The 27502-nt window shown below is 52.3% G+C and overlaps 1 protein-coding gene and 1 long non-coding RNA gene across 3 annotated transcripts; one reads left to right on the top strand and one right to left on the bottom strand.

The window, feature by feature from the left end:
* Window positions 1–13: 13 nt before the first annotated feature.
* Window positions 14–21735, top strand: ADGRG3 (adhesion G protein-coupled receptor G3). The gene is made up of 12 exons (XM_081806533.1): window positions 14–2072; window positions 5897–6059; window positions 12053–12188; window positions 13578–13724; window positions 14531–14665; window positions 15222–15261; window positions 15360–15460; window positions 15593–15705; window positions 17775–18055; window positions 18257–18350; window positions 19720–20003; window positions 21339–21735. The coding sequence occupies exons 1-12, from the start codon at window positions 1865–1867 to the stop codon at window positions 21449–21451; spliced, it is 1815 nt and encodes a 604-aa protein (XP_081662659.1). The 5' UTR covers window positions 14–1864; the 3' UTR covers window positions 21452–21735.
* LOC145717549 (uncharacterized) lies at window positions 21533–22792 on the bottom strand. 2 transcript variants are annotated; one of them, XR_014140847.1, is made up of 3 exons: window positions 22583–22792; window positions 22264–22438; window positions 21533–21656 (listed from the first exon to the last, which is right to left on the bottom strand). It is a non-coding gene; the product is annotated as an uncharacterized LOC145717549 (long non-coding RNA). The 2 variants fall into 2 exon arrangements; XR_014140848.1 differs by having other exon boundaries at window positions 22264–22414.
* Between the last annotated feature and the right edge of the window lie 4710 nt (window positions 22793–27502).

Raw genomic sequence — 27502 nt, 5'->3', positions numbered from 1 at the left:
GGACTAGCGGGGCGGGGGGGATGGGAGTTGGATAAAGGACAGCTTGGCGTCAGGGTTGGGGAGGCAGTGGGGAATGCTGGGGTCTGTGGTGGAGTGGAGATGCCAAGCCACTTGGCTCCAGCCACCCGCTGTCCTGTGCAGGGGTGCAGAGATGATGGTCCGTGTGGCCAGACCACCTTGGGGAGCAGGACCACTGTTCTCAGAAGGACACAACCAGGTTTGTGAGTGGCGACGTCGCTCTGGCATGGAAAACGGACTGAAGCAGCCAGAAGCTTGGAGGCCTTGACCCTGGAGACTGAAGACCATGTAGAGCCACTGGGACAAGCCGGTGGTGGTGGGAGGTGGCAGAAAGCAGAGCTACAGTTCCATCCGCCCCGGGATTTGGGGGGCCCAGGGCTTTGTACATGGCTCCAGGCCTGTCCCCAGCCCCGGTGGGGCCTAGAAGGGGTGGCGCTCACCCTGGCCCTGCCCAGCTATCTTTGCCACATTCCCAGCCTCCCGGTCCTGTCTTTCCAGGTGTGCTGGACACTCTGGGTCCCTCCTTCCAGGCCCTCCTTCACAAACAGGTCCCCGTGAGCCCCTTTGAGGGCCCTGGTGCCAGGATGGGTCTCTAGCAGTGGGCCCAGCAGGCCGCAGTTCACAAAACCCTTGTCCACCATCTCACCTCACCTGGCTGCCACTGGGAGGGAGGCAGGACAGGCCCCGTGGTTCCCATCTGCCCCCAAGCCTTCCCTGCAGAGGAAGTGCCTGGGGCCCCACACCAGATTCCCACCTGCCACCCACGACCCATGAGTGACCCCGATGTCCTCTCCCCAGCCCTCCCCAGGTGCAGAGGGCCCAGTGGGGAACTGAATCCTGTGTGGACACTGCGTGGGAGGAAGGGGAAGGGGCTGGGTGGGTCCTCAGACCCCCAGGGTAGAGCACGTCCAGCTCAGGCCCTGCAGGGGGGATGCTGGGAGGATGCACCTTCTTGGCGGGGTGCTCTCTACCTTTGATCTTGCAGTGACCATGGGACCACGCCAACAGACCTGGCCTCATCCACACGACTTCCTCAGAACCATCAGAGCTGGGGCCCGAGTGGTCAGCCCCTCTCCTTCCCTTGTGCCGCCCCCCATGTGTGTTTGCTGCTCCCACTTCCCATCTGGGCCACCAGTGGCCACATGGGCACTAGGACTGTAATTGCGCAGTACTGACAATCATAGAGATAAGGACCGTGGCCACGCCCAGCGGTCTGGACAATTCCACTCGCATCTCATGAGTTCTTTGTACGTCTTGTGAGAGGCTCAGAGCGGCAGACAGCTCGCCCAAGCCCACCCAGCCACGAGGCGGCCCGGACAGACAGCCCAGGACAGACGTCAGCCCAGGCCTGACCAGCCCCCAAGCCCATGCTCCTGCACACTCCGTCCCACCTCTCCTGTTACCCGGTCTGGGCAGGGAAGGCTGGGGCCCATGGAGCTGGTCCCCCTCTCCTCCGAGGGCCCCAGCAGCCATGGGCTTAATCCCAGTCTTGTTCAACCCATAGGCATGAGCGAAGGAGCGTGAGCACCACCCGCATCCCTAAAGCCGGCTTGTGCCTGGCACATTACAGGTCTCCTCAAACCCCAACATGGCCCTACATGGCAGCCCTTTTGCTGTATCTGCTTCACAGAAGAAGAAACTGAGGATCAGAGGCCCCCAGCTACTGAGGGGAGGGCCTGAGTTGGGCGTGGAGGCCTCTGTGGCTGCTGGACCCCAACCTCACAGCCCCCAGAAGCGTCCCTGGGTGGGCTCAGCAGCCCCCTCTGTAGGCGGTCATGGGGTGGAGTGAGACAGGAACACAGCCCAGTTCCCCACACTCGCCTTTCACAACCCAACCGATGGTGGCATGGAGCAGGAAGGCGGAGAAAGGCCACAGGAAGCGCTGCGGGGGGGACGGAGGGGACGGGGAGGGGCGGCAGGCCACAGCACAGAGCCTGGGACCAGAGGGACGCTCAGACGCAGGGCTCCGCCAGGTGGGCAAGACTGCCCAAGGATGATGACACCCAGGGTCCTGGGGGTCCTGCCTCTCTCGCTCCTCCTGCTCCGGGCCTCAGGTGAGCAGCTGGCTCCTTATCTCCTGGGAGCCCAGGGGGCCTGGGAGACTCAGGGCCAGGGATGGGGAAGTAGATATGGGTGGGGGTGTCTAGAGCATGTCTGTCCAAGGAGCCCACCCCAATGGCCTCGGCGTCTTCTCTCACCTTGTCCTCTGAGTTAGCTGTGGTCCTGATAAACTTGGGTCAGCACTGGGTCTCAGGTGTCTTGTGCTCCCCACAGAGCTCCCCCCTCCCCTCCTCTGGGCTGTGGCTCCCTGACAGGCCTGGCTCTGGGACACTGGTGGGCCCCGGACACACTCTTATCCAGCTGGCCTCCAAGCTTCTGGGGAAGGGGGTCAGGATGCTCTGGAGGGTGAGGCCAGTTGGGGCTTGTACTGTGCTCCCTCACCCCCTTGTCTGGCTCCCTCCAACCTGACCCCCCCAACTCCCCTCTCCTTGTCCCAGCAATGGCCCCCCAGCCCCAGTTTCCCGGAACAAGACTGCCCCCCCCAACTGTCAGCCTTGCACACACACACGCGGTGGTTCTCCAGAGCAGTTTGAGGACCCTAGGCCTTGCCCTTGGCGATCCTTTGCCCGGGAAAGCCGAGCCCACTCCTGGCCCACCGCTGGCCCACCTCGGCTCTCACCTACCCTCCTTGGGGCCCTGTGATGTCGGCAGTGACCCCCTCAGGCAGAGGGTGTGCTCCCATCGCAGTGCCCTGAGTGCTCCTCCTGTTTTGTTCTTAATCCGTGAGCATCCTGCCTGCCTGCCGAGCAGGGGGTCATGTGGCTCTGGGCACATGGATCAACCTCTTTGGGCTTCAAAGAACCTTCCTCTCAGGATGCCTGGGGGGCTCAGTCGGTGTAAGCATCTGCCTTCAGCTCAGGTCATGGTCTCAGGGTCCTGGGATCGAGTCCCGCGTCGGGCTCCCTGCTCGGCGGGGCGTCTGCTTCTCCCTCTCCTTCTGCCCCTCCCCCCGCTCATGATCTCTCTCTCTCTCTCATGCTCTCTCTCTCTCTCTCTCTCAAATAAATAAATAACATCTTAAACACACACACACAAAGAAACTTCAAATGTTGCGAGATTCGGTGGAGTGCAAAGTTCAGTCCCTGGCTCAGAAAAAGGGGCAAAATGGCGGTGTTGTCTTCCTGGCAGAGCCGGCCGTCGGGCAACACTTGCCAGATTCATTAACTCAGTAACCAGTGGTGGCTATCGTCCGGCCTCAGCGGGCTTCACAGGGACGCTGGGCCCTGCACAAAAGCCGTGAGTACCCTGGCTGGGACTTCCAGGCTCCCCTGAGTGACTGAGCTTACCTATGGTGATGTGGGTGTGTGGGCGAAGTGCCAGCCATTTGAGTCGCCCGAGGAGCCTTGAGAGGCTTACACACAGGGGTAAGTCTGCTTCCTTGGTGGACATTTATGGGTCTGCCCATTGGTTCATTCATTCTGAAACCACCGATGGGGACTCCTGTGCCATGCCAGGCTCTGGGCTGGGGTGGTGTGGCTACGGCAGAGAGAAGCAGGCTCCTGGTGGGGAGCCCTAGGAACGGGCAGGTACCGCCCCTGACTGCCGGCCCGCTCCCCACTTGAACCTGGATTGAGGTGGTCCCTGGAGGCTCTGCTGGGGCAGAGCGGGATGGGGGAGGGTAGCGCGGGTCTTGAGGTGGGGGCTGGCACCATCCTGCCCAGGCCCGGGCCAGGCTCTCTCTGTCTGGGCTAAATGCTTCCAATGTCTTCAAAAAATAATCACAAGAAAAGAGAGTCATCTTTTCTGTACTTGCCAAAGGCTTCACACATATGACTGCGCTGAAATTTCATGGCACGCCAGGAGGGAGGCTCTGTTAATACCGGTCCGGGTGCCCCCCAGCACCCATTTGTAAGCCCTCAGGCATACAGAGGGCTAGGATTACACGGAGAACGGCAACCCCCCCTCTCTTTTCCTCTCTCTCTTCTCTCTCCCTCTTCCTCCTTTATTTAAAAAGCAAACGTGGATCCTCTTACATACATGCCCATCTAGCATTTGCTTCTTCCCATTAAACAGTGTCATGAATATCTTCTTTTTTAAAGATTTTTTTGAGAGAAAGAGAGAGCACGCACCCATGGGGGGAGGGGCAGAGAGAGAATCTGAAGCAGACTCGCCGCTGAGCACAGAGCCCAACTCAGGGCTCGGTCCGGGGACCCTGAGATCCTGACCTGAGCCGAAAGCAAGAGTCCGACACTTAACTGATTGAGCCACCCAGGCGCCGTTTACCTACCCCTTTTTAAAAGTTCATACATTTTGACCCAGAAATTCCTAGGATCGTAATGTTTTCTATGAATTCTTAACCCAAGCTGACAAAGATGTAAGCAGTGTTGTTCAGAATGGGGGGGAAAAAAAAGACTGATGATCCTAAAAGCCCACCAACAGAGGACCAATCGAAAAAATGTTACAACACCCACCCAGTGGAATAGTGTGCAAGAGTATCAAGGAGAGGGATCAGTAGGTGCTGATGTGGAAAGCTCCTCAAGATATCTTGCTAAGTGATCCCGTTCATGTAAATTTTTAAGTGATTTACACCAAAATACTTGCCTATGTATAGAAAATTTCCCCAAGGTTGTGCATTGAGCTGCTGCAGGTGGTGAACTCTAGAGTGTGAGCTGGGAGCTGTGGGGACTTTTACTTTTCATTTTGTGGTCTTGTGTACGGTTCAAAAAAAAATGTGCATGTATTAATTTTGTTGAGAGATAGGTAACTATGTAGACATATATATACATCCAATGTAAATACACAAATATATAAATAGTTTTACAGTGACATTCTCACCTCCTGGACTAAATGATACTGGCTCTTTGAACATTTTTTTTTTAAAGATTTTATTTATTTATTTGAGAGAGAAAGAATGAGACAGAGAGAGAGCATGAGAGGGGGGAGGGTCAGAGGGGGAAGCAGACTCCCTGCTGAGCAGGGAGCCTGATGCGGGACTCGATCCGGGGACTCCAGGATCATGACCTGAGCTGAAGGCAGGCGCTTAACCAACTGAGCCACCCAGGCACCCCTCTTTGAACATTTATAATGAGCTATATCGTTTATGTATATGGATGTTCTCTAATCTTCCCCCAAACTCACAAGGAAGATATTATTAGTCCCATTTGGCTGATGAGAAGAGGGAGCCTCAGAGAGTTCAAGTAACTTGCTTGAGGTCACACAGCTGGTAAGTGACTCCACACTTCCATTCCATCCCCACACCAGGTGAAAGGGGAACTGAACTGGAAGTCATGAAAGCTGGCCTGTCGTCCTGGAGCTGCCTCCTGCTAGCTGGTGCCCTTGCTCAAGTCACTGTGCTCCAGGGCCTTCTATGTTCTCTCCCTGCCCCAGGAGGCAGCCTGTGAGGGTCATAATGAGAATGTAGGAGAAAGAGGCAAACCGAGACAGAATACGCCCAAGAGTTATACCACGAGGCCACAGTTGCAAAGGCTTTGGAATGTCTGATATGGAACAACTGTGGAAAGCCCAGCAGACTCCCTGGAGGAGGTGTTAAAGGGGAATAGGACTAACATATGAATGCTTTTTTTTTTTTTTAACATATGAATGCTTTAATCTACAGAGCCATGTGCCAAGCCCTTTGTACACACTTTCCCCAAAGCATCCCACTGGGCCTATGAGGTGGGAGGTCATATCTCCTTTTGCCTTGGAAATTGAGGCCCGGGGAGAGTGAGTCCAGCTCAAGTACACATGGTGTGAATGGATGGAACTGGAATTCTAGCCCACATCGCCAGACCCTGGAGCCTGAGCATCTTACCCCCAACACCCTGCCCTTGCTGCCTCCCCACCCAGCCCATTCACACCTTCTGCATCCCTCCTTCAGGTATGGAAAGTTCTAGCAACAAATATGAGCAACCGAGAAAGGTCTGCCTGGGGCGCATCAATGCGGACCAGTATGAATCTTTCCACCTGGAGAACACTGCTGACTGCTTCACAAAGTGCACGCAGTCAGGGAATGAACCCTGTGACCTGGAAAACTTGCAGAGGTAAGAGGGCCCTCTGACCTAGAACAGGAATCTGGGGTTCCTTCGAGGGTGGCAGGGAGGCTGTTAGGAAGGGACCAAGCTCTCAGCCCCTATGGCTTCTGAAAATGCTGCTCCTAACTCATCTTTCCACCCTCTTGTTTGACACCCACATTCCCTCCCATCCACTCACTGAGAATTTTCTGATCCAGGGGATGCAGAGATGAATCAGCCCCCATCCCTACCATTGTGGAAGGTCAGACATGGGCCCAAATGATGATGATTCTAGAGTACGATCATAGAAAAGGGTGGATAAGGTGCCAAGTTAGCTCAAAGAAAGGAAAACTGCCAAGGCTTCACAGAGGAGGCGACTCACGAAAAGGCTCTGAAGACTGCATAGGAGTTTTCTAGTTGGAGCCAAGCAATGTTAGGGGCTACAGGCATCAGAACTTCAGGGAGTATTGGGGGAGAATGACAGTGCTTTGAAATGTGAAAAGGTGAAGTGCTGGGGATGGAGGCAACAATGGGGAGGTGGGTTGGGTAGGGGATAGGCTAGAAATATAAGCAGGGACCAAAGTGTAAAGGGTCAGGTAAGCTATACCAATTTGGGAGGAGGCAGAGCAAGGACATATTTTAAACAGAGGAAGAACGTGGTCAATTTTGCATTTGAGAAAGTTTGCTCAGGTTTCAGGGAAGGGTACAAGGGTGGTGATGCCAGAGACGTGACCAGATAGGATGAAACCACAGTGGTCTGGGTAGGAGTGAAGGCTGAACCACCACCATCACCACCAATGGGCACTGTACATCTGGTAAGGAGGGATGGATTAGAAATATCATATGATGTAGAATCAATAAGACCAAGAGACTGATAAGACCAAAAGGTTAAGAGACAGGGGATGAGGGAGAAGAAGGGGTTTAGAATACAACATCTCGAAGAATCAGCTCCAAAAATATTTTTGCCTCTCTCCTCCTCTCCCTTTGAATCAAAGCTGGCCATCATTCCAAGATACTCGGGACAAACTCATAGTTGGCACTCGATGCATGTTTGTTGAAAAAAATGAATGAAAACCCTGTGTTCTCAGGCTCAGTGTTAGGATAGCAATCTGATTGAGCTACATCATGTCCGTCGCCTGAAAACACTGCTCTCCCCACCTGAAACTGCTTCAGTAGGCTTCTTAGCTCTGGGAGGCTGTTCTGGGAGCTCCTCTCTCTGCTGCCTTATGGTGGGGATAAGCACTTTGGGAAAAGTGAGGCTCTGGGATCAGAAGATATGGATTCTGTTCCCAAATCTAACACTTAACCAAGTTACCTTCTTTACCTTCACAACCCCATGAGGCCGGTCTGGGCTTCAACCCATTTCAACATATGAATTTGCAGGGAGGGCACATATATTTCGTCCCTAATAGGCGCTCTTATGAATAAAGTTGCCATGAACATCTTTGTACATGTCTTTTCATGAACACACATGTTCATTTCTCTTGGGTAAATACCTAGAGGTGGTATTGATGTCAAAGGGAGACGTATGATGAATCTTAATACTCTCACTGGCAACCTGTGAGAGTCCCAGGTACCGCACATCCTTGTGAAGCTTGGTATCATCAGTCATTTAATTTTCGCCATTCTGGAAAGGATATAGTGGTATCTCATTTCTTTTTATTAACTTTGATAGCTTTATGAAGGTGCAATTTACATACTATCCAGTCTATACATTGTTAGAGGACAGTTGAATAATTTATGGTATATGATACAGTGTATGGAACCATTAAGACAATCATTTTAAAAACACTTACATCAGCCCCTAAAGGACCCTCATGCCTGTTTGCAAGCAATCCCTGCTCACATACCCAGCCACAGTCAAGCACTGATCTCCTTTCTACTCTATAGATTTGCCTTTTCTGGGTATTTTCTATAAGGGAATCATACAACATACTGTCTCTTGAGTCTTGTTTCCTTCACTTACCATTTTTTGAGTTATATTCATACATTACCATGTATTAATAGTTTGTCCTTTTTTATTACTGAGTAATATTCCATTGTGTGGACATACTGCATTTTGTTTATTCATTCATCAATCGATGGACATTTGGATTGTTTCCAGTTTGGTGATTGTGAATAATGCTGCCATGAACATTTGACTTCAAATCTTTGGAGACGTGTGTTTTCATTGCTTTTGGGTAAATGCCTAGGAGCAGAATTGCTGGGATATCTGATATGTTTCGCTTTATAAATAACGCCCAACTGTTCCTCAAAGTGTATCATTTGCTTTCCCATCAGCATGAAAAACGGCTGTAGTTCTATTACATTTTTGCAACACTGTCAGTGTTTTGGCTATTAAAGCCCTCCCCCGAGTGTCAGTGGTAGCTCACTGCGGTTTTAATTTGTGTTTCACAAATGACCAGTGATGTTGAGTATCTTTTCATGTGCTGATGAGCCATTTGTATCTTTTCTTTGGTGAAATGACTACTCAAATCTTTCCCTCTTCTTTTGAATTGAGTTTTGTCTTCTCACTACTGAGTTTTAAGAATTCTTTTTTAAAAAAGATTTTATTTATTTATTTGAGAGAGAGAGAGCACAAGCAGGTGGAGGGGGGCAGAGGGAGAGGGAGAAGCAGACTCATCGTTGAACAGGGAGCCCGATGCGGGGCTCAATCCCAGGACCCTAAGATCATGACCTGAGCTGAAGGCAGATGCTTAACAGACTGAGCCACCCAGGTGCCCCAAGTTTTAAGAATTCTTTATGTATTCTGGACGCAAGTCTTTTATCAGATGTCAATTTGCAAATATTTTCTCTCAGTGTATGTCTTGTCTCTTTGTTTTCTCAGTGATGTCTTTTGAAGATCAAAAGCCCTTAATTTTGAGGAAGTCAAATTTAAATGTGTGTTTGTGTTTGATATCATATCAAAGAAATGTTCATCCAGCTACAGATTTTCTAAGTTTTCTTCTATAAGTGTATGTGGTTTTAACTCTTATAATTAGGTTATACATTTGGAGTTAATTTTTTATACACAGTGTGAGTAGATGTCTAATTATATTTTTATTATTATTATTTGCATTTGGATGTCTAATTGTTTCAGCACCATTTATTGAAAAGAATGCTTTCTCCATTTAATTGCCTCTGGGAGAGCATTCCATTGATGGGCTAAATGGAAGCTCCTGGAATGTCTTCTTACCAAGATAGTAAACAGAAACCAAAGTACATCCCTGGGGACAACTGCAGAGAATAATGCCACCAATAAAGGACTTGAGAGATTCAGGGGTGGTGATGCCTATCATAACTCCATGACTGCTTATCTTAACTCACCAGAAGTTAGGCGGATGTTGGGGAATGGCTGTGAACTAGCCTACACTCAGTCAGGTGGTGAGTCCAATTGTGGCTGCTGTTCCAGAGGAAATCAACACAACCACCGGCAATCGATACGTTCCATGGCTAATGCGTTGTTCTCTATACCAGTTATCAAGGGCTCCTGGAAATGATTTACTTTGACCTGGCAGAGTCAACAATAGACTGTCACGGTTTCCTGTGGGCTCTGTCAATTCTCCTGATCTCTGTCATCACTTAGTTCACAGAGACCTTATTAATCTTGACACTCTACATAGCATCACTCTGGTCCACTATATTGGCAACATCATGTGGATTGGAGCTGATGAGCAGAAAGTGGCAAGTAGTTAAGATGCCTTAGGACAACAAATGTGACCTAGAGGATGAGAAATAAACCCCACAAGAGTTCAGGGGCCCATCACCTCAGGGAATTTTCTGGGTGTTCAGAGATCTGGAGAACATCAAGATATCCCCTCCTAGGTAGAAGGCAAGTTGTTGGATCTCACACCACTTACAATGTAAAAAAAAAGGGACAGTGTGGACAAACACGTATCATGCAAACAGGAACCAAAGCTAGCTGTGTAACTATATCAGACAAAGAAGATGATGTTTAAGCGGGTGTCAAATTTGTCATTGAAAATTCAACTTTACATCTATGCCTTAGACTTTCTGACTCTATCTTACACTTCACAACTAAAATAATTTTTTTAAGTGCTCTGAGAACCAGACCAAGAAATCTTCCCTCAAGAAAGGTAATTGTGTTGTTTTGTGAGGCCAAAGAATTTTTTAAGTGCATATATCTATGTGTATATATATGTGTGTGTGTGTATCTATATATAGAGAGAAATACAATTAAGTACATATATATACAGTTATAATTCACTATTATATTTGGTGACAGTGAAAGTCACAATACTTTGTTTAGATTTTTAAAAGGTAAATAAAAGCTAGACTCTTCATGTAGCTCAATCAACAGATTTCAACAATCTCATCCCGCTGTTTCTGGCTGGATGGTGTTCTAATGGTCCACCCCACCCAAGCACATTTGCACATATTTGCATGGTTTACTCTTTATACTGTACAATATTTTTTCTGCGGTTTCTTTGGGTTTCTTCCCTTGGTAACTGCGACTGTTCAAAAATACATGAAAATACAAACCTCCCTTTTGTCTCCCTGTCAAGCCCTCCGTAGCTACTCCTTTCCAACAACCTTGATCTGGCTCTATCTGCTTTCTTCCCCTTCTTTCCCATTGCTACCTCAGCCCTCACCTGTTGAGAATTGCTAAGGAAAGGTAGGCAGTACATCTTAGGATCCTAGCTTGGGAAAAGGAACTCTGGCCACGGAGAAGTTTCAATACCATGGAAAGCAGGCGGTGGAGGGTGGGGGAGGGGGAGTGTTGCTTTTAGCTGATGGCACAGGGGCCGTGATAAAATAAATGGCAATTAACTTTTGTGTTCCCTGTGCTTCCAACACCAGTTCAGTTGCCATAAGTCATTTGCTGCAGAGTTCAGCCTTCAAAGGGCGAATTCCCAGTATGCAGTTAGCAGTCAGTAAGTGTGAGTTGGCACTCATGCCACACAATTATTATCCCACAGTTGGAGATACTCAGAGGAATATATAAAGGTATATAAAGGCCAATCAGTACATGAAAAGATGCTCAATATCATGAGTCATTAGGGAAATGCAAATTCAAACCACAATGAGATACCACTTCACAGTTACTAGGGTGGCGGCAATTGCAAACAAAACAAGACAAAATGGGGAATGTCAAGCGATGGTGCGGATGTGGGGAAATGGGCACCCTCAAACGTGGGTGGTGACAATATCAATTGGTACAGCTGCTATGGAAGGCAGTTCGACAGTTCCTCGAGAAGTTAAGCATAGAATGACCGTGTGACCCAGCAATTCCACTCCTAAGTATAGGGCCCAAAGAATTCCACAAAAGTCTTCAAGCAAAAGCTCGGACTTGCATATAAGCAGCCCTGTTCATGACAGCCAAAAAGCGGAAACAACCCAAATGCCCATCAGTGGATAAATGTGTTCACAAAATGTGGTCTATCCATGCAACGGCGTATTATTCATCCCTAACAAGGAATGGAATACTCACACATGCTTATGCAACAGAGATGAATCTTGAGACCATGCTAAGTGCAAGAAGCCAGACACAAAGACCAGAGACCGTACAATTCCATTTATATGAAACTTCTAGAATAGGCAGATTCATAGCTCAGTGCTTGCCAGGGGCTGGGGGAGGAGAAGAAGGGTGACTGCTTCATGGGGACAGGGGTGATGAGAATGTTCTGCAATTAGATAGTGGCGGTGGTCACCCAACACTGTGAATGTATTACAATGTATATTCAACATTGTAAACTGTACAACTGCATTGTACAGTTTAAAATGGCTAAAATGGTAAACTTTATGCTATATATATTTTGCTACAAAAAAAGACAAACACATACACTATTCAGAGGGACCCCTGGCTGGAATCCCCCCAAACCAGCCTGGCTTGCTCCCATGCCACCCTTCTGCAGTGATCCTAGGGTCCTTCCTTTGATATTCTGAGTCACCCTTCCTACCCCAAGAGCCTGATGGTGGCTGCCCATGGCATCTCTTCTCCCATCATCCAGGCTGGGGTCCAGGGGAATGGGTAACTCAGCCTGCAAGACCCTACCTGCCCCCTAATCCCCGGCCCTTTGCAGGTACTGGCTGAAATTCGAGTACCATCTGCTGGAGAGTCAGTCGGGCATAGTGAATATGTCTTTTTTGAAGGCTGCTGTCCAGAATGTCAGCACCAACATCTCAGAAGACCTCTTCTTCTCTCTGACGCCCTCCCAGGTGAAGAGTTCCCCATCCCTGTTGGCTGGTTCTGGCTCCATTTCCTTCAGACGTATTTTTCAGAATTCTGAGAGACTCCTGGTCTGTGCTTGGTGCCCACCAAAACTTATCCCTCGCATGTCCCATTTGATAGTGCTCTGCCACTTTGCTAACAGATGCTACTGAGTTGCTTGGATGGGTGGATCCGGGTGACAGATGACCCAGGGCATGAGGCTGGTACAATTTGGAAGATCACCAAATTGAGAGTCAGGGGATCTGGATTCCAGACTAGGTGTCTTCCAGGAAACCTCTTCCCCTCGCTGGGCCCCAGAGCCCTCATCTGTAAGATGAGCTCTAGATTTACACAGGTCTGGATTCAAGTCCCAGCTCTGCTCCTTACCAGCTTATGTGACGTTGGGTGCATGCCCGAAATTTTCTGAGCCTCGGTTGCCCCCTCTGTAAAATGGTGCCGGTGTTGCCCACTTTCAAGGTTATGGGAGATAATGTACAGGGAGTGCTGGGTGCAGGGAGCGTGCAGCCCCCCTTAAGGGGTGAAGCTGAGGGTGGAAGTTCAGGCGGCAGGCATGTTGGCTATCATCGAGGTCCTTCTAGGTCTGTCTGGAAAAGGGGACATGAAAGATAGGGCCTTTATTGATGTGACCCAAGCGGCTGAGCTGTCCCACGTCCTTTGACAAGGGTCCAGACTGGGAAGGAGGAAGTTGGGTCCCTTGCCTCCAACCCTTAGCTCCTCCTGTTCCAGCGCCCATGGGATGCCTTTGAGGCAGGACCCGGTGGGACCAGGCTGCAGCCCCAGTGTAGCAAGAATGAACAAATCACCAGTGAGATTTATTTTACTATTTTCACCATTCTTAGCTTTTACAAAATTTGGTGTTGGGCGGGGGTGGAAATCACATTCCGTGTGAAGTTTTGTCATTTCCGCCTCTGCTCTCGCGGCCTCTCTTCCTGGGAGCTTTATTCTTTCCAGTTATTCCCAGGTCAGAACCCAGACACCATGACCCTAAAGCCCTGTGTAAGCACAGGGGCTGTCAGGATGCTGGCCTAAAGTGCACCACAGCCGACTCTCCCCCCACACTTGCAAACTGACCTTCACAGCCCACTTTGAGTCTGACCCCGATATGTGGTCATGCAGGCACCTGGTTAGCCCCATTCTCCTTAGTGGGAAAACTGAGGGTCCATGAGCGCTGTGGCTTGTCTGGGGGCTCACAGCCTGGAGAGAGCTGAGCTTGCAGTGTGCCCCCGAGTGTCCTGCCTCTCCAAGTGATGCTCTCAGGTGCTGCCCCTCCACCCAGTGCCTCAGTTTCCCCTCCCAAGTGGGGGAATGGCAAGAACCTTGTGTTGGGGGCTGGAACCCTTGGGTAAGATGGGAGCTCCGGGGTCTGTGGTTCCCAGGTTCCAGGGCAGGTGACAGAGGATGAGCGTGAACACCCCGACAGAGTCCGGCTGCCCAGGAGCCTCTTTGTATCCCTGCAGAGCAACAGGTCGGAGGTCTCGCTGGCCATCACTGTCCTGGACATCAGTCCGGGGAATCTCTTCAAGGTGAGGAGAGGACTGGAGGAGGCTCAGGGCAGCTCAGTGGGTCAATGCTCAGTTCACCAGGGACCTGTGCCCAGCTTGCCTTCTCTGGAGTCTTCGCTGTAGGTCCCCATGGGGATGGAAGAGGTGATGAGCCTGCGGAGAGCGTTTCTAAATCAGCCCGAGGTCACCCCGGACTTCTGTCTCTGGAGTCTGTGCATTGCAGACTCACACTGGTCACACACACTCATGTTTGGATCCCACACACCAGTGTCCTTGGACTTGTATGTGTATCCCAAGCGTTCGTGTCCCCTTGTGTGTGTCCTTGTGCATGGACAAACATGCATATTCTTTCATAGTCCTGGAGTACATGCAGTCATGTGTGTTCCTGTATGACCGTGACCTTGCAAATGTGTCCCAGGCATGCATCCCCAGAGGTGTGTGATCCACTCAGGTGTAGATCCAGTGCACCATGAATGCTGGTGTAGGCACCCACTGCCCTCCATTTGGGGCTGATTTTTCTTCCAGCCCTGTACTCCTCCAGCTAAGAGGGCAGAGGAGCTCTGGGGACAGCAAAGGAGAGCTGTTGGGTGCATGGCTTTGCAACCAGTTGGCCTGGGGTGTAGGGCCCACAGTGATCCAGCCCGGGCAGGAGACTGCAGGGGGCAGCAGGAAGAAGGTTGCTCATGACCCCTTGGTCCCCTGGTCCCCTAGCCACAGACTTTACTCTCCAGGCAAGGGCCATGGGTCCTGGAGGTTCCTAGGAACTCCCAACAGGGCTGGGTTGGGACAGCCCCTTCTGAAGCCTGACCCCCCATCTCCCTCCACAGGGCACCCAGCTCAGCCTGGAGGATGGCAGCCACGTGTTGAACAATCGCCTAGTGGGCTTGAGTTTGGGCAGAATACCTGTCAGCAGGCTGGTTGAGCCTTTGGAGATCACCTTCTCCCACCAGCGCCTACCCCCGGTGAGCCCCCGACCCAAGCCTGGCAGCTACTGAGGGGCAGACAGGCGGGTGGTCACCCCCCCACAAGCATATGGGCAGACAGGCGTAGGGCTCTGCACCTCCCAGTCTTCCACATTCCCCCGGCCATTAAGACCATACACACAGGTGCACCCAGGGACACATGCCACGTGCGCACGAATGTCCGCTCGACCTCCAGACACCCTCCCACTTGTGCTTACTGAGGTGCACCGAGGACCTGGCAAACCCATGAGTGAGCACACGGGATCACACACACACCCACATACGTGCTCCCCTAAAGGCACGCGTACACAGACATGCTACCCACCCCCCTGCAGCCCCACACCGTGTCCACACCTCTCACATGCTGATCCATGCACACCAAATGCGGCTCCTGATGTTCCTGCGTGATCCACGGGGTGAGCCTTGCTTTCCACCCAGTGCACACCTGGGGCGGGGCGGGGGGCACGCTGTCCTCTCCCTTCCCCTCCCCCCACTCTCCTCTTCTCTCTCCCAACCTCCCCCTGCTTCCACCCTGACTCCCACTCTCTGGTTTCAGAACATGGCCCTCAGCTGTGTGTTCTGGGATGTGACTAAAGGTAGGCAGAGCCTCTCCCCTCCCTTCCTTCCTCTCTGGTCCCCTCCACTCCCCCATATTCCCATACACTCTCCTATGTTCCCCTCCCTTCCTCTCTAGGGTCAGCAGGAGACTGGTCTTCCACGGGCTGCTCCACGGAGCCCAGAGCCGAGAGGACTGTCTGTCGCTGTGACCATCTGACCTTCTTCGCTTTGCTGCTGGTAACAGCCCACCCACCCTGATCCCAGCAGTTCTGGAGGCACTGAGGCTTCCTGGCAGGGGCCAGGGCCTCTGGGATGTGTGGGGCCTGGCCTCCAACTGATGGGGTCCCGGTTTGGGGGGGTCGCCCACAGAAGCCGATCTTGGACCGGGCCACCGTGCAGTTCCTCGTTCGCATTTCCCAGGCTGGCTGTGGAGCCTCTATGATCTTCCTGGCCTTTACCATTGTCCTCTACGTTGTCCTAAGGTGGGTGATCCCCCACCCCCACCCCGCATCTCCCTCTTTTCCTCAAGGGTGGGAGCATAGCAGGCCGGAAAGCCCCCTGCTTGTGCAGTATTATACTGATATCCCCTCCAAACCTTACTTTCCTCATCTATAAGATGGGGTTGGGGGTTGAAATGTGTCAGAGCTATTTCAGTTGGAAGTGGCAGAAACTCAACTCAAATTCACTTAAACACAATGGGGAATATGTGGTTCATGGAATGGAGCTCCCTTCACGCATGGTTGGATCCAGGGGCTCAAAACATGCCCCCAGGCCTTGCTCTCCCTCTGCTTCTCCCAACTTTGCTTTCTCCTTTGTCAGCCATGTCAAGCAGCTTCTTCACCCTCAGGGGCCTTGGGGAGCCCCGGGCTTGCCTCACAGCTTCTTAGCTGCCTAGGCAGCGAATTTTCTAAATGAAATTCCAACATTGAAGCCTTTTTCTTTCAGCATTTTATTTTGAAATAATTATAGACCTACAGGAAAGTACAAAATTACTGTATAGAGTCCCCTGGTTCCTTTATCCAGCTTTTCCTGGTGATAACATTTTCTATAACTGTAGTATCATATCAAAACCAGGAAATTGACATGGGTACAGTGCTAGTAACTAGAATACAACTTCCATAATTTTTTACATGCATTTGTGTGTGTGTGTGTGTGTGTGTGTGTGTGTGTGTGTGTGTGTGTGGTTCTATGCAATTTTATCCCGTGTATACCAGAGTGGAGTTTTGCTGGTCTAACTTGGGTCATGTGCCCATGACTGAACAGGCCACTGTGGTCAAGGGATGGATTACACTGACTGGCCAGGCCAGGTCATGTGCCTGCTTTTGGGTTTGAGCTAACAAAGGGCCGGCCTCACCCAAACATCAGGACTGTGAGCAGGAAAGCGTGCTCCTCGGGGAGACCCAGGTCTGTTTCCAGAAGGAGGAGCAGGGGCAGGACAGGCAGAGATCAGTGTGGCCTGTGCTCAGGCTGTCTGGGTCCCGGCCAGGGCTGAGGGACCCACAGGAACGGCCTGCTTGAAGGAGTCTGTGAGAGCAGCCCCATGCCCTAGGCTGGCCTGGACCCCAGGCTTCTGACCCGGGGCTGAACAGAGCAGCCCTGGGATCTCCTGCGTCAGTCTGGGGCCCTGCCATGGCCTTTCTCCACGTGCCTCTTTGCCTCTGTCCCCATCCGGCCCTGGGCTGCAGCCCCCTCTAGCCTCACCCCCTCCATCTCAGACTAAAGCATGAGTATGAGCAGTGCCACCCCTGCCCCCCCCCCAAGCCCAGGCCTGGAGCAGAGCCCCCACCCCCAACAAGCTGAGCATGCCTTGCCAGCCGGCCGCACTGCTGGACCTCATGAGCCGGGCTTGGCGCGCCGGGAGGACTCGTCACCGACTGTCGCGGGTGGGCCCTGGCATCTCAGGTGAGGTGGACAGGAGGCCTCCGCTCCCGTCCAGGCACCCGGGGCTCCCATCCCTCCAGTGAGAGCCCTCGGGATCCGATTTGCTAGGAATTCTGACATACGTCCCGGCCTCCTGCATCTCTGCCCGGTAGGTAGGTTCGTCCACTCGCTAAACCAATGCACACAGGGTCCCCTGCTGCCGATTGTGCTAGCCCGAGGTCACAGCCAGAGGGGAGGGGAGGGGGCTACCCTGCGCTGCAGGAAACTTCCAAATCAGCCTGGCTAAGTGGCATTCAGAGACAGCTTCCTGAGAAGGAAGCGCCCAGGGAAGTTTTGAAGGAAGAGTAGGAAAAGGCATTGAGAGCAGAGAGAAGAGCAGAGGCCAAGTCTGGGAGGGGTGGAAAAGCAGAATGCATTCGGGGACTTGCAAAGTATGCGGGTTGGCTAGAGCATGGAGTGGAGGGATGAGTCCGGCAGCATGTGGGCCCCCCGGGGCCGTGTGGGCCAGAAGAGAGAGTGCTCCTAACCCTGAGCCTGACGGCACTCACGCTCTGGCTGCTGGCAGGGGTGGACCAGGGGAGGTGGGGTGGGGACGCTGGGGTACAGGTCCTCCCCGAGAGGAGCTGCGGCCGGGCCTCTTGCCACCTCTCATCGGCCCTTCCCACTGCAGGTTCTACCGGCAGAGGTTCAAGTCGGAAGATGCCCCCAAGATCCACGTGGCCCTGAGCATGACCTTGTTTCTCCTGAATCTCGCCTTCTTCTTCAATGTGGGGTACAGCCACAAGCAGTCAGACGCCACCTGCCGGGCCTGGGGGGCTGTCTTCCACTACTTCCTACTCTGCACCTTCACCTGGATGGGCCTGGAAGCCTTCCACCTCTACCTGCTCATCATCAAGGTCTTCAACACCTACTTCGGGCACTACTTCCTGAAGCTGAGCTTTGTGGGCTGGGGTAGGTGCAGCTCGGGCGGGCGGGGAGCATGGCTGGCTGCGGGAGGGGCGGGAGGGGCGGGTGGGGAGCCGCCAAGGCCCAGAGGGGTCTCCCTCTCTCACACGGGCTCAGGGCTTGAGGGGCGGGCAGCTGGAGGGGATTTTGGAGGAGGACATGCCAAGGGAGCCCCAGCGATGCCATAGGTCCTCCCGTTGCGCCCAGGCCTACCTGCCCTCATCGTCTTTGGCACTGGGAGCGTGGACAGCTACGGCCGGTATACCATCCGCGACAAGAGGAACGCCACTGTGCTGGAGCTGTGAGTGGGGGCTGGGGGAGCAGCGGTGACGTCAGGCTCCTGGCTGCACAGATCGGGGGCAGTGGGATGTGGGGAGAGGAGGGAAAGCTGGGAAGAGAGACTACATCAAGGCAAAGGATCCTCCAGCTAGCTCATGGTCTGGAAGGGTAAACTGAGGACCAGAAGGAAAAGGTGCAATGAGACAGGGGGTCTGAGAAGAGAGAGAGCGAGCTGAGGCAGGATGCCTTGCTCTAGCCTGGGCCACCACCAGCCCATATGGCACCTTTGGGCAAATTTTAAAAGGTACCCCCACCCCCACTCTGCCAACCTGCCATGCCAGGGGCTCAGCCTGGGGAGTGGAGGGCAAGCTGGATTTCAGCCTCACCCGTCCCCTCAGCCAGGTGCCCTTGTGCAGGACAAAATCTGCTCACCATTGGTGGCAGGCCTGGTTCTAGCTAGGCTTTGCCTCTGAGTTTGCTGCGTGGGCTAGCCTGGCCTCTCACAGGGCCTCAGTCTCCTCATCTGTACAATGGGGGGTGAGGGACATACTCTTTCAGGCCTTTCGCCCTGTAACGCAGGAAGCATGGAGCTGAGCTGAGCCTCTCCCGGGGTGCCTGCCCCGGGCCCATGGCTCTGTGCTGAGAGAAGCTGGTGGAGTCTTGGTCCTGGCCCTTGGGCCTCAAGTGCAGGGACCACAGTGGCTGGGGAGGTAACATAAGTGCATGCAGTGGCCCAGGTGGGGACTGTAATAGACAGGCAGTCACATACCCATCTAATGTCCCTCGGGAGGGCATCCACAGAGCTGCCAGGTGTATGCTTTTATAAGAAAAGCAGAGGGACGCCTGGGTGGCTCAGTGTTTAAGCGTCTGCCTTTGGCTCAGATGCGGGGCTTGATCCCGGGATCCTGGGATCAAGTCCTGCATCCTGCTCCCTGCTCAGCGGGGAGTCTGCTTCTCCCTCTGCCTCTCCATTCCCCCATCCCCCACCCCCCACCCCCACCCCCCTCCTCCACCTCCCGCCGCTCATGCTTGCTCACTCACTCTCTCAAATAAATAAAAACTTAAAAAAAAAAAAAGAAAGCATAAATCTGGATGCTTATGCCAAACCTCCCACTTTTTAAAGGGTGGTCATTAATTCAATTGTTTTACAACATAATGTGGGGTAAACACAACATGTCTTGGGGGCTAAATTGGCTGCTTTGCACTCCCCGGTCTAAAGAGATGGCGGCCTGGAGCCTCATGACAGCCCCTTTGCAGGAGAATGGGGGGTTGGTGGGTGGCAGTGGGGGGAAGGGGTCTTTTTGGTCACAGAAGGTCAGTTAGGGAAGACTGCGGGGGGCTAGCTGGGCGGGGGCACGTCTCCAGCCCCGGCAGCCATCTGCCTCCTCCAGGTGCTGGTTCCAGGAGAAGGCAACTGTCTCCACCCTCTACATCACCGTCCACGGCTACTTCCTTGTCACCTTCCTCTTCGGCGCAGTGGTTCTGGGCCTGGTGGCCTGGAAGATCTTCACTCTGCCGAGAGCCACAGCACACAAGGGGCAGGGGCCGAACTGGAAGGGGGTCTTCACTGTGCTGGGCCTCTCGAGCCTGGTGGGTGTGACCTGGTGGCTGGCCATCCTCATGCCCCTGGGCCGGTCCACCATCTATGTCTTCGCGCTCTTCAACTCCCTGCAAGGTGAGGCTCCTGGGCCAGGGAGGTGATGGGTTGCCTCATCTGCGTGGGGGTGTTTTGGTGGATGGCAAGAAACAGGATTCCACTCAGCCTGGCTCAAATCAAGGGCACTGGTTTCAAATATCCAGGGCTGTCCCAAGGACCGCAGGGCGGGAAGGCTGGTACCAGGGCCAGGAAAAGCCACCCAAACCAAAGCAGTTACTTTCTCTATCTTTGCTCTGGAGCTGTGTGTATTCTCTCACCTTCTTCTCTCTGTGGACTCTCCTTCCTTCTCTCCGCTGGCCCCTTCCTACCCAGGCTCCCAAATGGCTTCTTCCATTCGACACGACCTTCTCTAGCTGGGGAGGGTGGTCTGATTCAGCCTGGTCCATGTTCTTAGGAGAGTCAAGAATCGGATCAGGCCATCGTGGGCAAGGTGTCCATCTCTGGTCCAATCAGCTGTGACCAGGAGGGCGGGGGCATGTGACATGATGGCCACATGACATGGACAGTCTGTAAGAAGCTGTGATTGCAGAAGGACGTGATTAGTGGAGGAAATGATCGACAGGGGTCCTCCCTGACCCCCGCAGGGGTGTGGTGATGGCTCCCCCTTCCTCTTCACTCCTCTTCGCTTCCTGTGTCGTACACACTGCCTTAAGAAGCATCACAGCCTGACTAAGAGAAACCGCTGAGAAGGCATGGACAAGGTGTGCTTTTGCCTTTGAGTGAAAGTCTCACAGCCAGTGGGTGGGGGCCCACCCAAACTGGGCTGGCTCCCAGAGCCTCGTGAGGCTATGTGGCATCGTGGTTTGGTAGCCCTGGGGATAAGCAGACCCAGACCTGAACCCTGGTTCCACTTACCACCTCAGCAAATCGCTCAGCCCTTCTGATCATCTTTAAAGCTGGGACAACACTGTTATTTTTCTCACCAGATTTTGTGATGAGTAACCAAGCTAATGGTTGTGGGGGACGTGAACAGTCCCCCGGGGAAGAATCATGAGTCCACATTCAGGACATCCCGGGGCTGGGGAGGAACGCACCTTGAAACTAGACTGTGTCATTATTCTTCCAGAGGTCACCCTTAATATTTAAGCCTGAACACTTCTTCACTCTACTGAGTTGTCTCAACTGCGTGTGAGTCCTCCTAAACCCAACAGTCCTTAGTACACTTGAACTGCCCTTGAACGTGTCTCAATAGTTCTATGGTTGCTTCAAGTTTGAGTTGTAAATTCCTTTTAAGCCCACACGGCATTTTGACTTTTCTATCGATTTCTGTGCTTACTATAATTTTTCTACCTGCCACCTTCCCGCTTCTCCCTGCTGGCGTGCGTCCCGTAATAACCCTCTCCTTCCCAACAGGTGTCTTCATCTTCTGCTGGTTCACCACGCTCTACTTCCCCAGCCGGAGCGCCGGAGCCTCCTCTTCTGGCACGGGCCAAGTCAACCAGGTCCACACCACATCTCATGAATAGGAGGCCTCTGTGGGGTCAGGCTGGGAGCCGGCCGCACATTCCGGACTCAGCTCTGACTCCCCGTGTGACCTCAGGCTGCTCCCCGTCTCCCTCTGGGCTTCAGTTTCCGTGTTTGTACAATGTGGCTGGGGAGGAAGGAGATGGGGACCAGGCTGGACCGCCAGGCCTCGAAGGTTCCATCCAGATACTTGATGGGTGCTAAAGTCTACAAATCCAGGAGAGCAAGAGTCTAAGGTTCTGAAACCCCTAAGAGCCCTGCCAGTGATAAATAAATAAAATCTTTAAAAAAAAAAAAAAAGGGCGTCTGGGTGGCTCAGTTGGTTGAGCGACTGCCTTCGGCTCAGGTCATGATCCTGGAGTCCCTGGATCGAGTCCCGCATCGGGCTCCCTGCTCCGCAGGGAGTCTGCTTCTCCCTCTGACCCTCCCCCCTCTCATGTGCTCTCTCTCATTCTCTCTCAAATAAATAAATAAAATCTTTAAAAAAAAAAAGAGCCCTGCCAGTGCAGAGCGGTGCCCCCGCCCCACCCCTACCCCCACCAGAAGACCCCTGCCAGAACCGCCCCCTTTCCCCACCCCCCCTCCTGCCTTCATAGCAAAGCAGCTCATGTCTGCCATTGGCCACCTTCTGGTCTCAGTACCCGTGGAGTCTGTTGCTAGCGCTGCCCCTTGAAGGAGCCCAGCCTCTCCCCTTCCTCCCTCTGGCCACTGCCCTCCCACACCCCCACCCTCTGGCTGCCTGCCCTCATCCCCTCAGGCACTGGGACAGCTGTGGACTAGAGCTTTGGACCTGTCTTCACGCGTGAGCCCCCACCGTTCAGGGGGCTGCCAACACTCCGGCTGTCCCGGGACACGGAATTTCAGAGAATGCCACTTCTTCAGTAGTGGGGACTAGCAGCCCCCTCCCCACTCTGACGGCCGCATGTGTGGCCCGACCTCTCATCTGCCGTCACCGTCGCCGTGGGCTGGAGGGCAAATGTTCCAGAGCTCTGCACACGCAAGGGCCGAGGGGCAGGGCAGGGGCGCAGCAGGCAGGGCTGAGCAGAGAGAGGGCGGGCTTCCCGCCGGCCCCCCCCAACCCTCGCTCCCCGGGATCTGAGCTCCAATCAAGGAGGCACGTCGGCCTCACTCACCAGTTCAGCCCAGCCCGAGCCTGGCACGGTTCAGGCCCCGAGTAAACACCTGTTGGCTAAATAGCTGGAGGAGTGAGTTTAGCATCGGCCGGGCAGGGTTCTGAGCCAGGGGAGTGTCTCAGGCCAGACCCGTTGGCTATGTGTCACCTCTTGCGGCTGGGCCTCCGTTTCGCAACATCGTGCTGGTTTCCTCAGTAGGAAACAGAAGAGGCAGAGATAAGGGGGGGGGCGGGGAATGAATAGATAAACCAACACAAAGAAAGGAAAAAAGAGTGGAGGGGAAGGAAAGACAGCAGCCCCCTGGCTGGCCCCACCCCACACGATCACGCCCCACCTCTAGCCTTAAGTTCCCCACCACTGGGGCCATCTCACCTTCCCTACTCACCCCTGTCCTTGCCAGTGTGCTTTGCCGAAGTCAAGCACCTGCTAGAGGGGAGAAGCCACTATTATGAGACCGTCCCCCACAGCCCCTGGGCTTCCAGCCCTCCTCCTGCTCCCCGATGCCCGTGCCGAGTGAATGCCCTCTCTTCTCCCTCCTCCCACCCAGCAAACGGATGCAAGACAGAAAGGCAGAGGCCCCTGCTTTATGCAAGTCGAAGAGAAATTCTAGGGTGTGGACAATTGCAAAAGTGGAGCCACATTATATCAGGTTTTGTGGACAAGCTTGGTGGGTTTGGGGACTTACTTTTACAGACATCTATTTCTCACGCTGGAGGGCTGGGCTCCCTTACCCCAAAGTCTCAGAGTTTTTGAACACAAACCTGTGTGGTCCACAGCTGCTTCTGTGTCTGAGAGGCCTGGGTTCAAGTCCTGCCTCTGCTACTTAGGGGCTGTGAGATGCTGGGCATGTCTCCTCACCTCTCTGAGTCTCAGTGGCTCCGTCCATAAAATGGGGATCATCAAGTTCTTGCCTCGACCTGAGAGCATTAAGTGAGGTGACACAAGTGAAGAGCCTGGTATTAGAGAACCCCATGGCTTAAAGAAAGAGTAGGTGGCACCTTTGTGTGAACCATGAACCTTTGAGACCTGTAACATGGGAGGGGTATGAAGGGTTAAAGCTCCCTTCCAGATTCCTTCTACAGCCCTGCCAAGTGGGCCGGCCCTGTGTGGGAGGAGGAAATGGAGGCCCAGAGAGGTCCAGCAACTTGCCCAAGGCGACTCTGCACGCGAGGCTGCTGCAGAGCTGGGCTTCCCTGGGCTGCCCATGCTTCCTCCCAGAGCATTTCCTGGGTTCTAGAATTATTGCCTCAGCCCCGCTCCCTGAGTCTCCAGGGAAACGCTGCGCTCCGGCTTTCCCAGTTGGATGCAGAGGCACAAAACCACAACGGCCGAATGGCCTGGGTTTCCTGGTGCTGATGGAGAGGGAAGATGGGGAGATGTGGTTAATGGTGGGGATGTGTCCATTTCCACTGGCTGTCTAGCCCAGGACCAGGCAGGGGCAGAGGGGCTGGGGTCCCTCATTACCTGGGGTCACCCTATAAGTGGCTCCGAGTGCCAAGCTGAGCACGTGCTAAGGCCAGGTGGAGCTCTGGCAAAAAAGCACCCCAAGGCCCAGTGCGGATGGATGGAGTTCCACTAGCACCACATGACCATAGCAGCAATCTAAGAGGTGGGCAGCACCAGCCTAAAGGCACGAACTCTGAGGTCGGCCCGTCTGGACCACGTTCTTCCTCTGCAACTTGCATTGGGCCAATTCCTCACCTACTGAGCCCAGAAAGCAGACATAGCAGTAACCGCCGCACAGAATGGATGAAGGCTTCCGGGAGATCCTGGCCGGGAGCGCTGCCTGGTGTCTGGACCCCCGGCCCAGCGTGAAACTGACTGAGCCACAGCTTTGCTCCAGACTACCGTGGTCATCTGCAAGGAGGACCCCCCGCCATGCCTCGCCGCCTGGCTCTTCCCGCTCCGCCCCACCTTCTTCATTCCTTGTATTTTTCATTACGTTATAACAAATGTACAGGAAATAAGAGGACTTACTGGCTCTGTGCTCCCGGATGGATAACTTAATATCAAAAGACAACAATTCTTCACAAATTAACCTATGACTACAATGCAGTTCCAATAAAGATTTCAAATGATTTTTTTTTTTAGATTTCCCCAAAATGCGCTTTAACTTTCGAACGGAGGCATATCGGCCTCAAACAGCTAAGTCAACCTTAATGAAAGGAGTAGAAAGAAGACTTGACCTGCAGATATAAAGATATTATGAGGCCATAGTGGTAAATCCGACATGGGGTCTGAGCAGGGATAGGCAAGAAGACCAGTGGAACAGAACAAAGGGCTCAGAGGCAGAGTTATGCACACCGGGGGTCTTACGGCACAACGATATTGGCATCAGCAATAAGGGACAGATAGTCTGATGATGGTGGTGGAAAACTGGCTCATTATATGAAGAAAAAATAAAACAGGATCCCTACCTAACTCCTCATCCAGAGATGGGTTCCAGGCAGAGTAAAGGTTCTCGATGGAATGGCAAAACGATAAAGTTAATGTAGTAAAATATTTTTGTGACCTAAGGACAAGGAAAGACTTCTCAAACAAAAAATCACAAGCACAAAACATCAGACCAAAAGCTGGTACATTTAACTACATCAAAATTAAAGTTTTCTGTTCCATGGAAGACACCATAGGCAATGTTAGCAGGCATGGGACAGAATGGGGGAAGGTATTTGCAACATCTGAAACCAGGGATTAACATCTGGAAGGCCTGCAAATCAAAACAGGGTACTTCCCTAATAGAGAAAAATGGGCTGAGGTTTTAAATGGCAATTTCAGAGAATGAACTATCTAAATGTAACAAGCTAGCCCATGAAGACACATTTAAAATCATCAGCAATCACAGAGTTGCACTTTAAGATGGCAGGGGGACCTCACTGTATCTTCATTGTATGAAACTGGCAAAGGGCAGGATAGGAAGCTGGATAATGTCAACTGCTGGATGGGGGGCGAGGGTACTAGGCTCTCTCAGGGCTTGTGGAAGTTGGGTAGAGTGTAGCTTTCATGGCCTGGAGAAAAATGGGTTGCAGCCACTCACTTAGCAATCCGCTCCTGGTTCTTTACCCCAGAGGAACATTTTTTTTTTTTTAAGATTTCATTTATTTATTTGACAGAGAGAGAGAGAGAGAGCAAGAGAGGGAACATAAGCAGTGTGAGTGGGAGAGGGAGAAGCAGGCTACCTGTTGAGCAGGGAGCCCGATGCAGGGCTCGATTCCAGGACCCTGGGACCATGACCTGAGCCAAAGGCAAACGCTTAACGAGTGAGCCACCCAGGAGCCCCTCCCAGAGGAACACTCTTACAGGTCTAAAAGGGACATGGCCGATGACATGTGTGGCATTATCTGCAGTGGAAAAGAAGGCGTTGGTGGCAAAGGGGGTTGGGGGTGGGGTCCATCACTGGGAGAATAGAGTGGATCCCTACTGTGGACACACAGCAACATGGATGGATCTAAAAACACAGTTCTTAGTGAAAATAAAAGAAACAGAGGCGGTATCAACACAATATCATATACACGAGTTAAAAAACAGCAGCATGCAAAATAGTGCTCATTTTGGGGAAAAAAATGGATCAGAATGGGTGCCTATGAAGGTCAGAGAATGGGATTGGGTATAGGGATAAAAGGGAATAAATAAAGATACAGAAGAAATGAGATCAGCCTGACACACCACCTGTTTACCTTTCCCTCCTCCTTGTTCACCCTCACCCCAAGGGAAATCCTCAGAAGTAATCGTAGGACACACTGCCCCGTGACCTTTCCCTTAGTTTAATTTAGCCTTCACACTGTATTTTTCATGACTGAGTAATATTCTGGCCAGAATTTAAAATCATTATTTACTCTTGAGAATTGAGGTGATTGCTATGTCTCCCCCAAGTAGCACTAGCAACTGTCCAACCTTGTCAGGATAGTGTTTCTCCAGACTCCCCCTCCCACCACGTCCCCCAGGGCTGCTTTACGACATTCACAGGCCCCTTCCCCCAGTAACAAAAAAGTAAAAATATATTTTTTTTGGCTGCATTGGTACAATGATGAATATAACCCAGGGTGGACTCATAATTATATACTTATCATTAGTTTATTCATTTTTTCTTCTGAATTTGAAAGATTAAAATTAATTTCCATGGGCCACTAACCTTCTGGGTAAGTTTTCCCTGTCTTGTGAGTTATAAACGAAATCAGAGGCCCAGCCTGGAGGAGAACACAAGGCTCCACCATGATAAGCAGACACGCTAGGACCCACACTGGTTTCCAACCGTCTTGATAAAGGCCACATGGACAATGCATGGGGCAGAGGCCGAGGCATGTCCTGGTAAGTGCTTAACAACGGGCTCAGTGGGGGGAAAATCCCTGGTCTATAACATTTGCCTATTTTATTTTATTTTATTTTATTTTTTAAGTAGGCTCTATGCCTAGCGTGGAGCCCAACGTGGGGCCTGAACTCACAACCCTGAGATCAAGAGTCGGACCCCCAACGAACTGAGCCACCCAGGCATCCCAACATTTGCTAATTTTAAGTTATCGACATGACATCACTGAAGAGAAGCTGGGAAGAAATTCAGAGTAGCTCGCCATTATATAACATTTCCACTATACAGATACAGTAGTCAGAAGAAACTTCAAGAAATAGTCAAATAATTAAAAATAATTAAAAAGTGATGAGTTTTAATTAACTTTGCTTTTAACATCATCTATTTATTTATGTTTTTTATAATTTAATGAGTGATCATGGCAGTTTGTCAACTGGCTCGCAGACATTTCTGAAATTTTAACAATCAGCTCTTGCAAGCGGGCACAAACTGCCTCCAGCCAGTCACTTGCTGAGGGACCTACCACAGATGGTCTGCTGGGCCCAGACCTGGACAGTGACAGAAGACTACATTTCCCAGAAGCCTCCTCTCCCAGAACCCGCCCTCTGCTTCGAAAG

The sequence above is a fragment of the Leptonychotes weddellii genome, chromosome 16 (genome assembly GCF_054177405.1).
Source record: "Leptonychotes weddellii isolate Sample4059 chromosome 16, ASM5417740v2, whole genome shotgun sequence".
NCBI lineage: Eukaryota > Metazoa > Chordata > Mammalia > Carnivora > Phocidae > Leptonychotes > Leptonychotes weddellii.
The sequence above is the reverse complement of the archived record's forward strand: the minus strand, read 5'-3'. Positions and strand labels throughout refer to the sequence as shown.

Bases quoted from the DNA above. Each gene is read 5' to 3' on its own strand.
- ADGRG3 (XM_081806533.1), top strand. From the start codon at position 1,865: ATGGAGCAGGAAGGCGGAGAAAGGCCACAGGAAGCGCTGCGGGGGGGA. The intron at 12,189-13,577 runs GTGAAGAGTTCC...TGTGGTTCCCAG, and splicing joins TCTCTCTGACGCCCTCCCAG to GTTCCAGGGCAGGTGACAGA. The intron at 13,725-14,530 runs GTGAGGAGAGGA...CTCCCTCCACAG, and splicing joins GTCCGGGGAATCTCTTCAAG to GGCACCCAGCTCAGCCTGGA.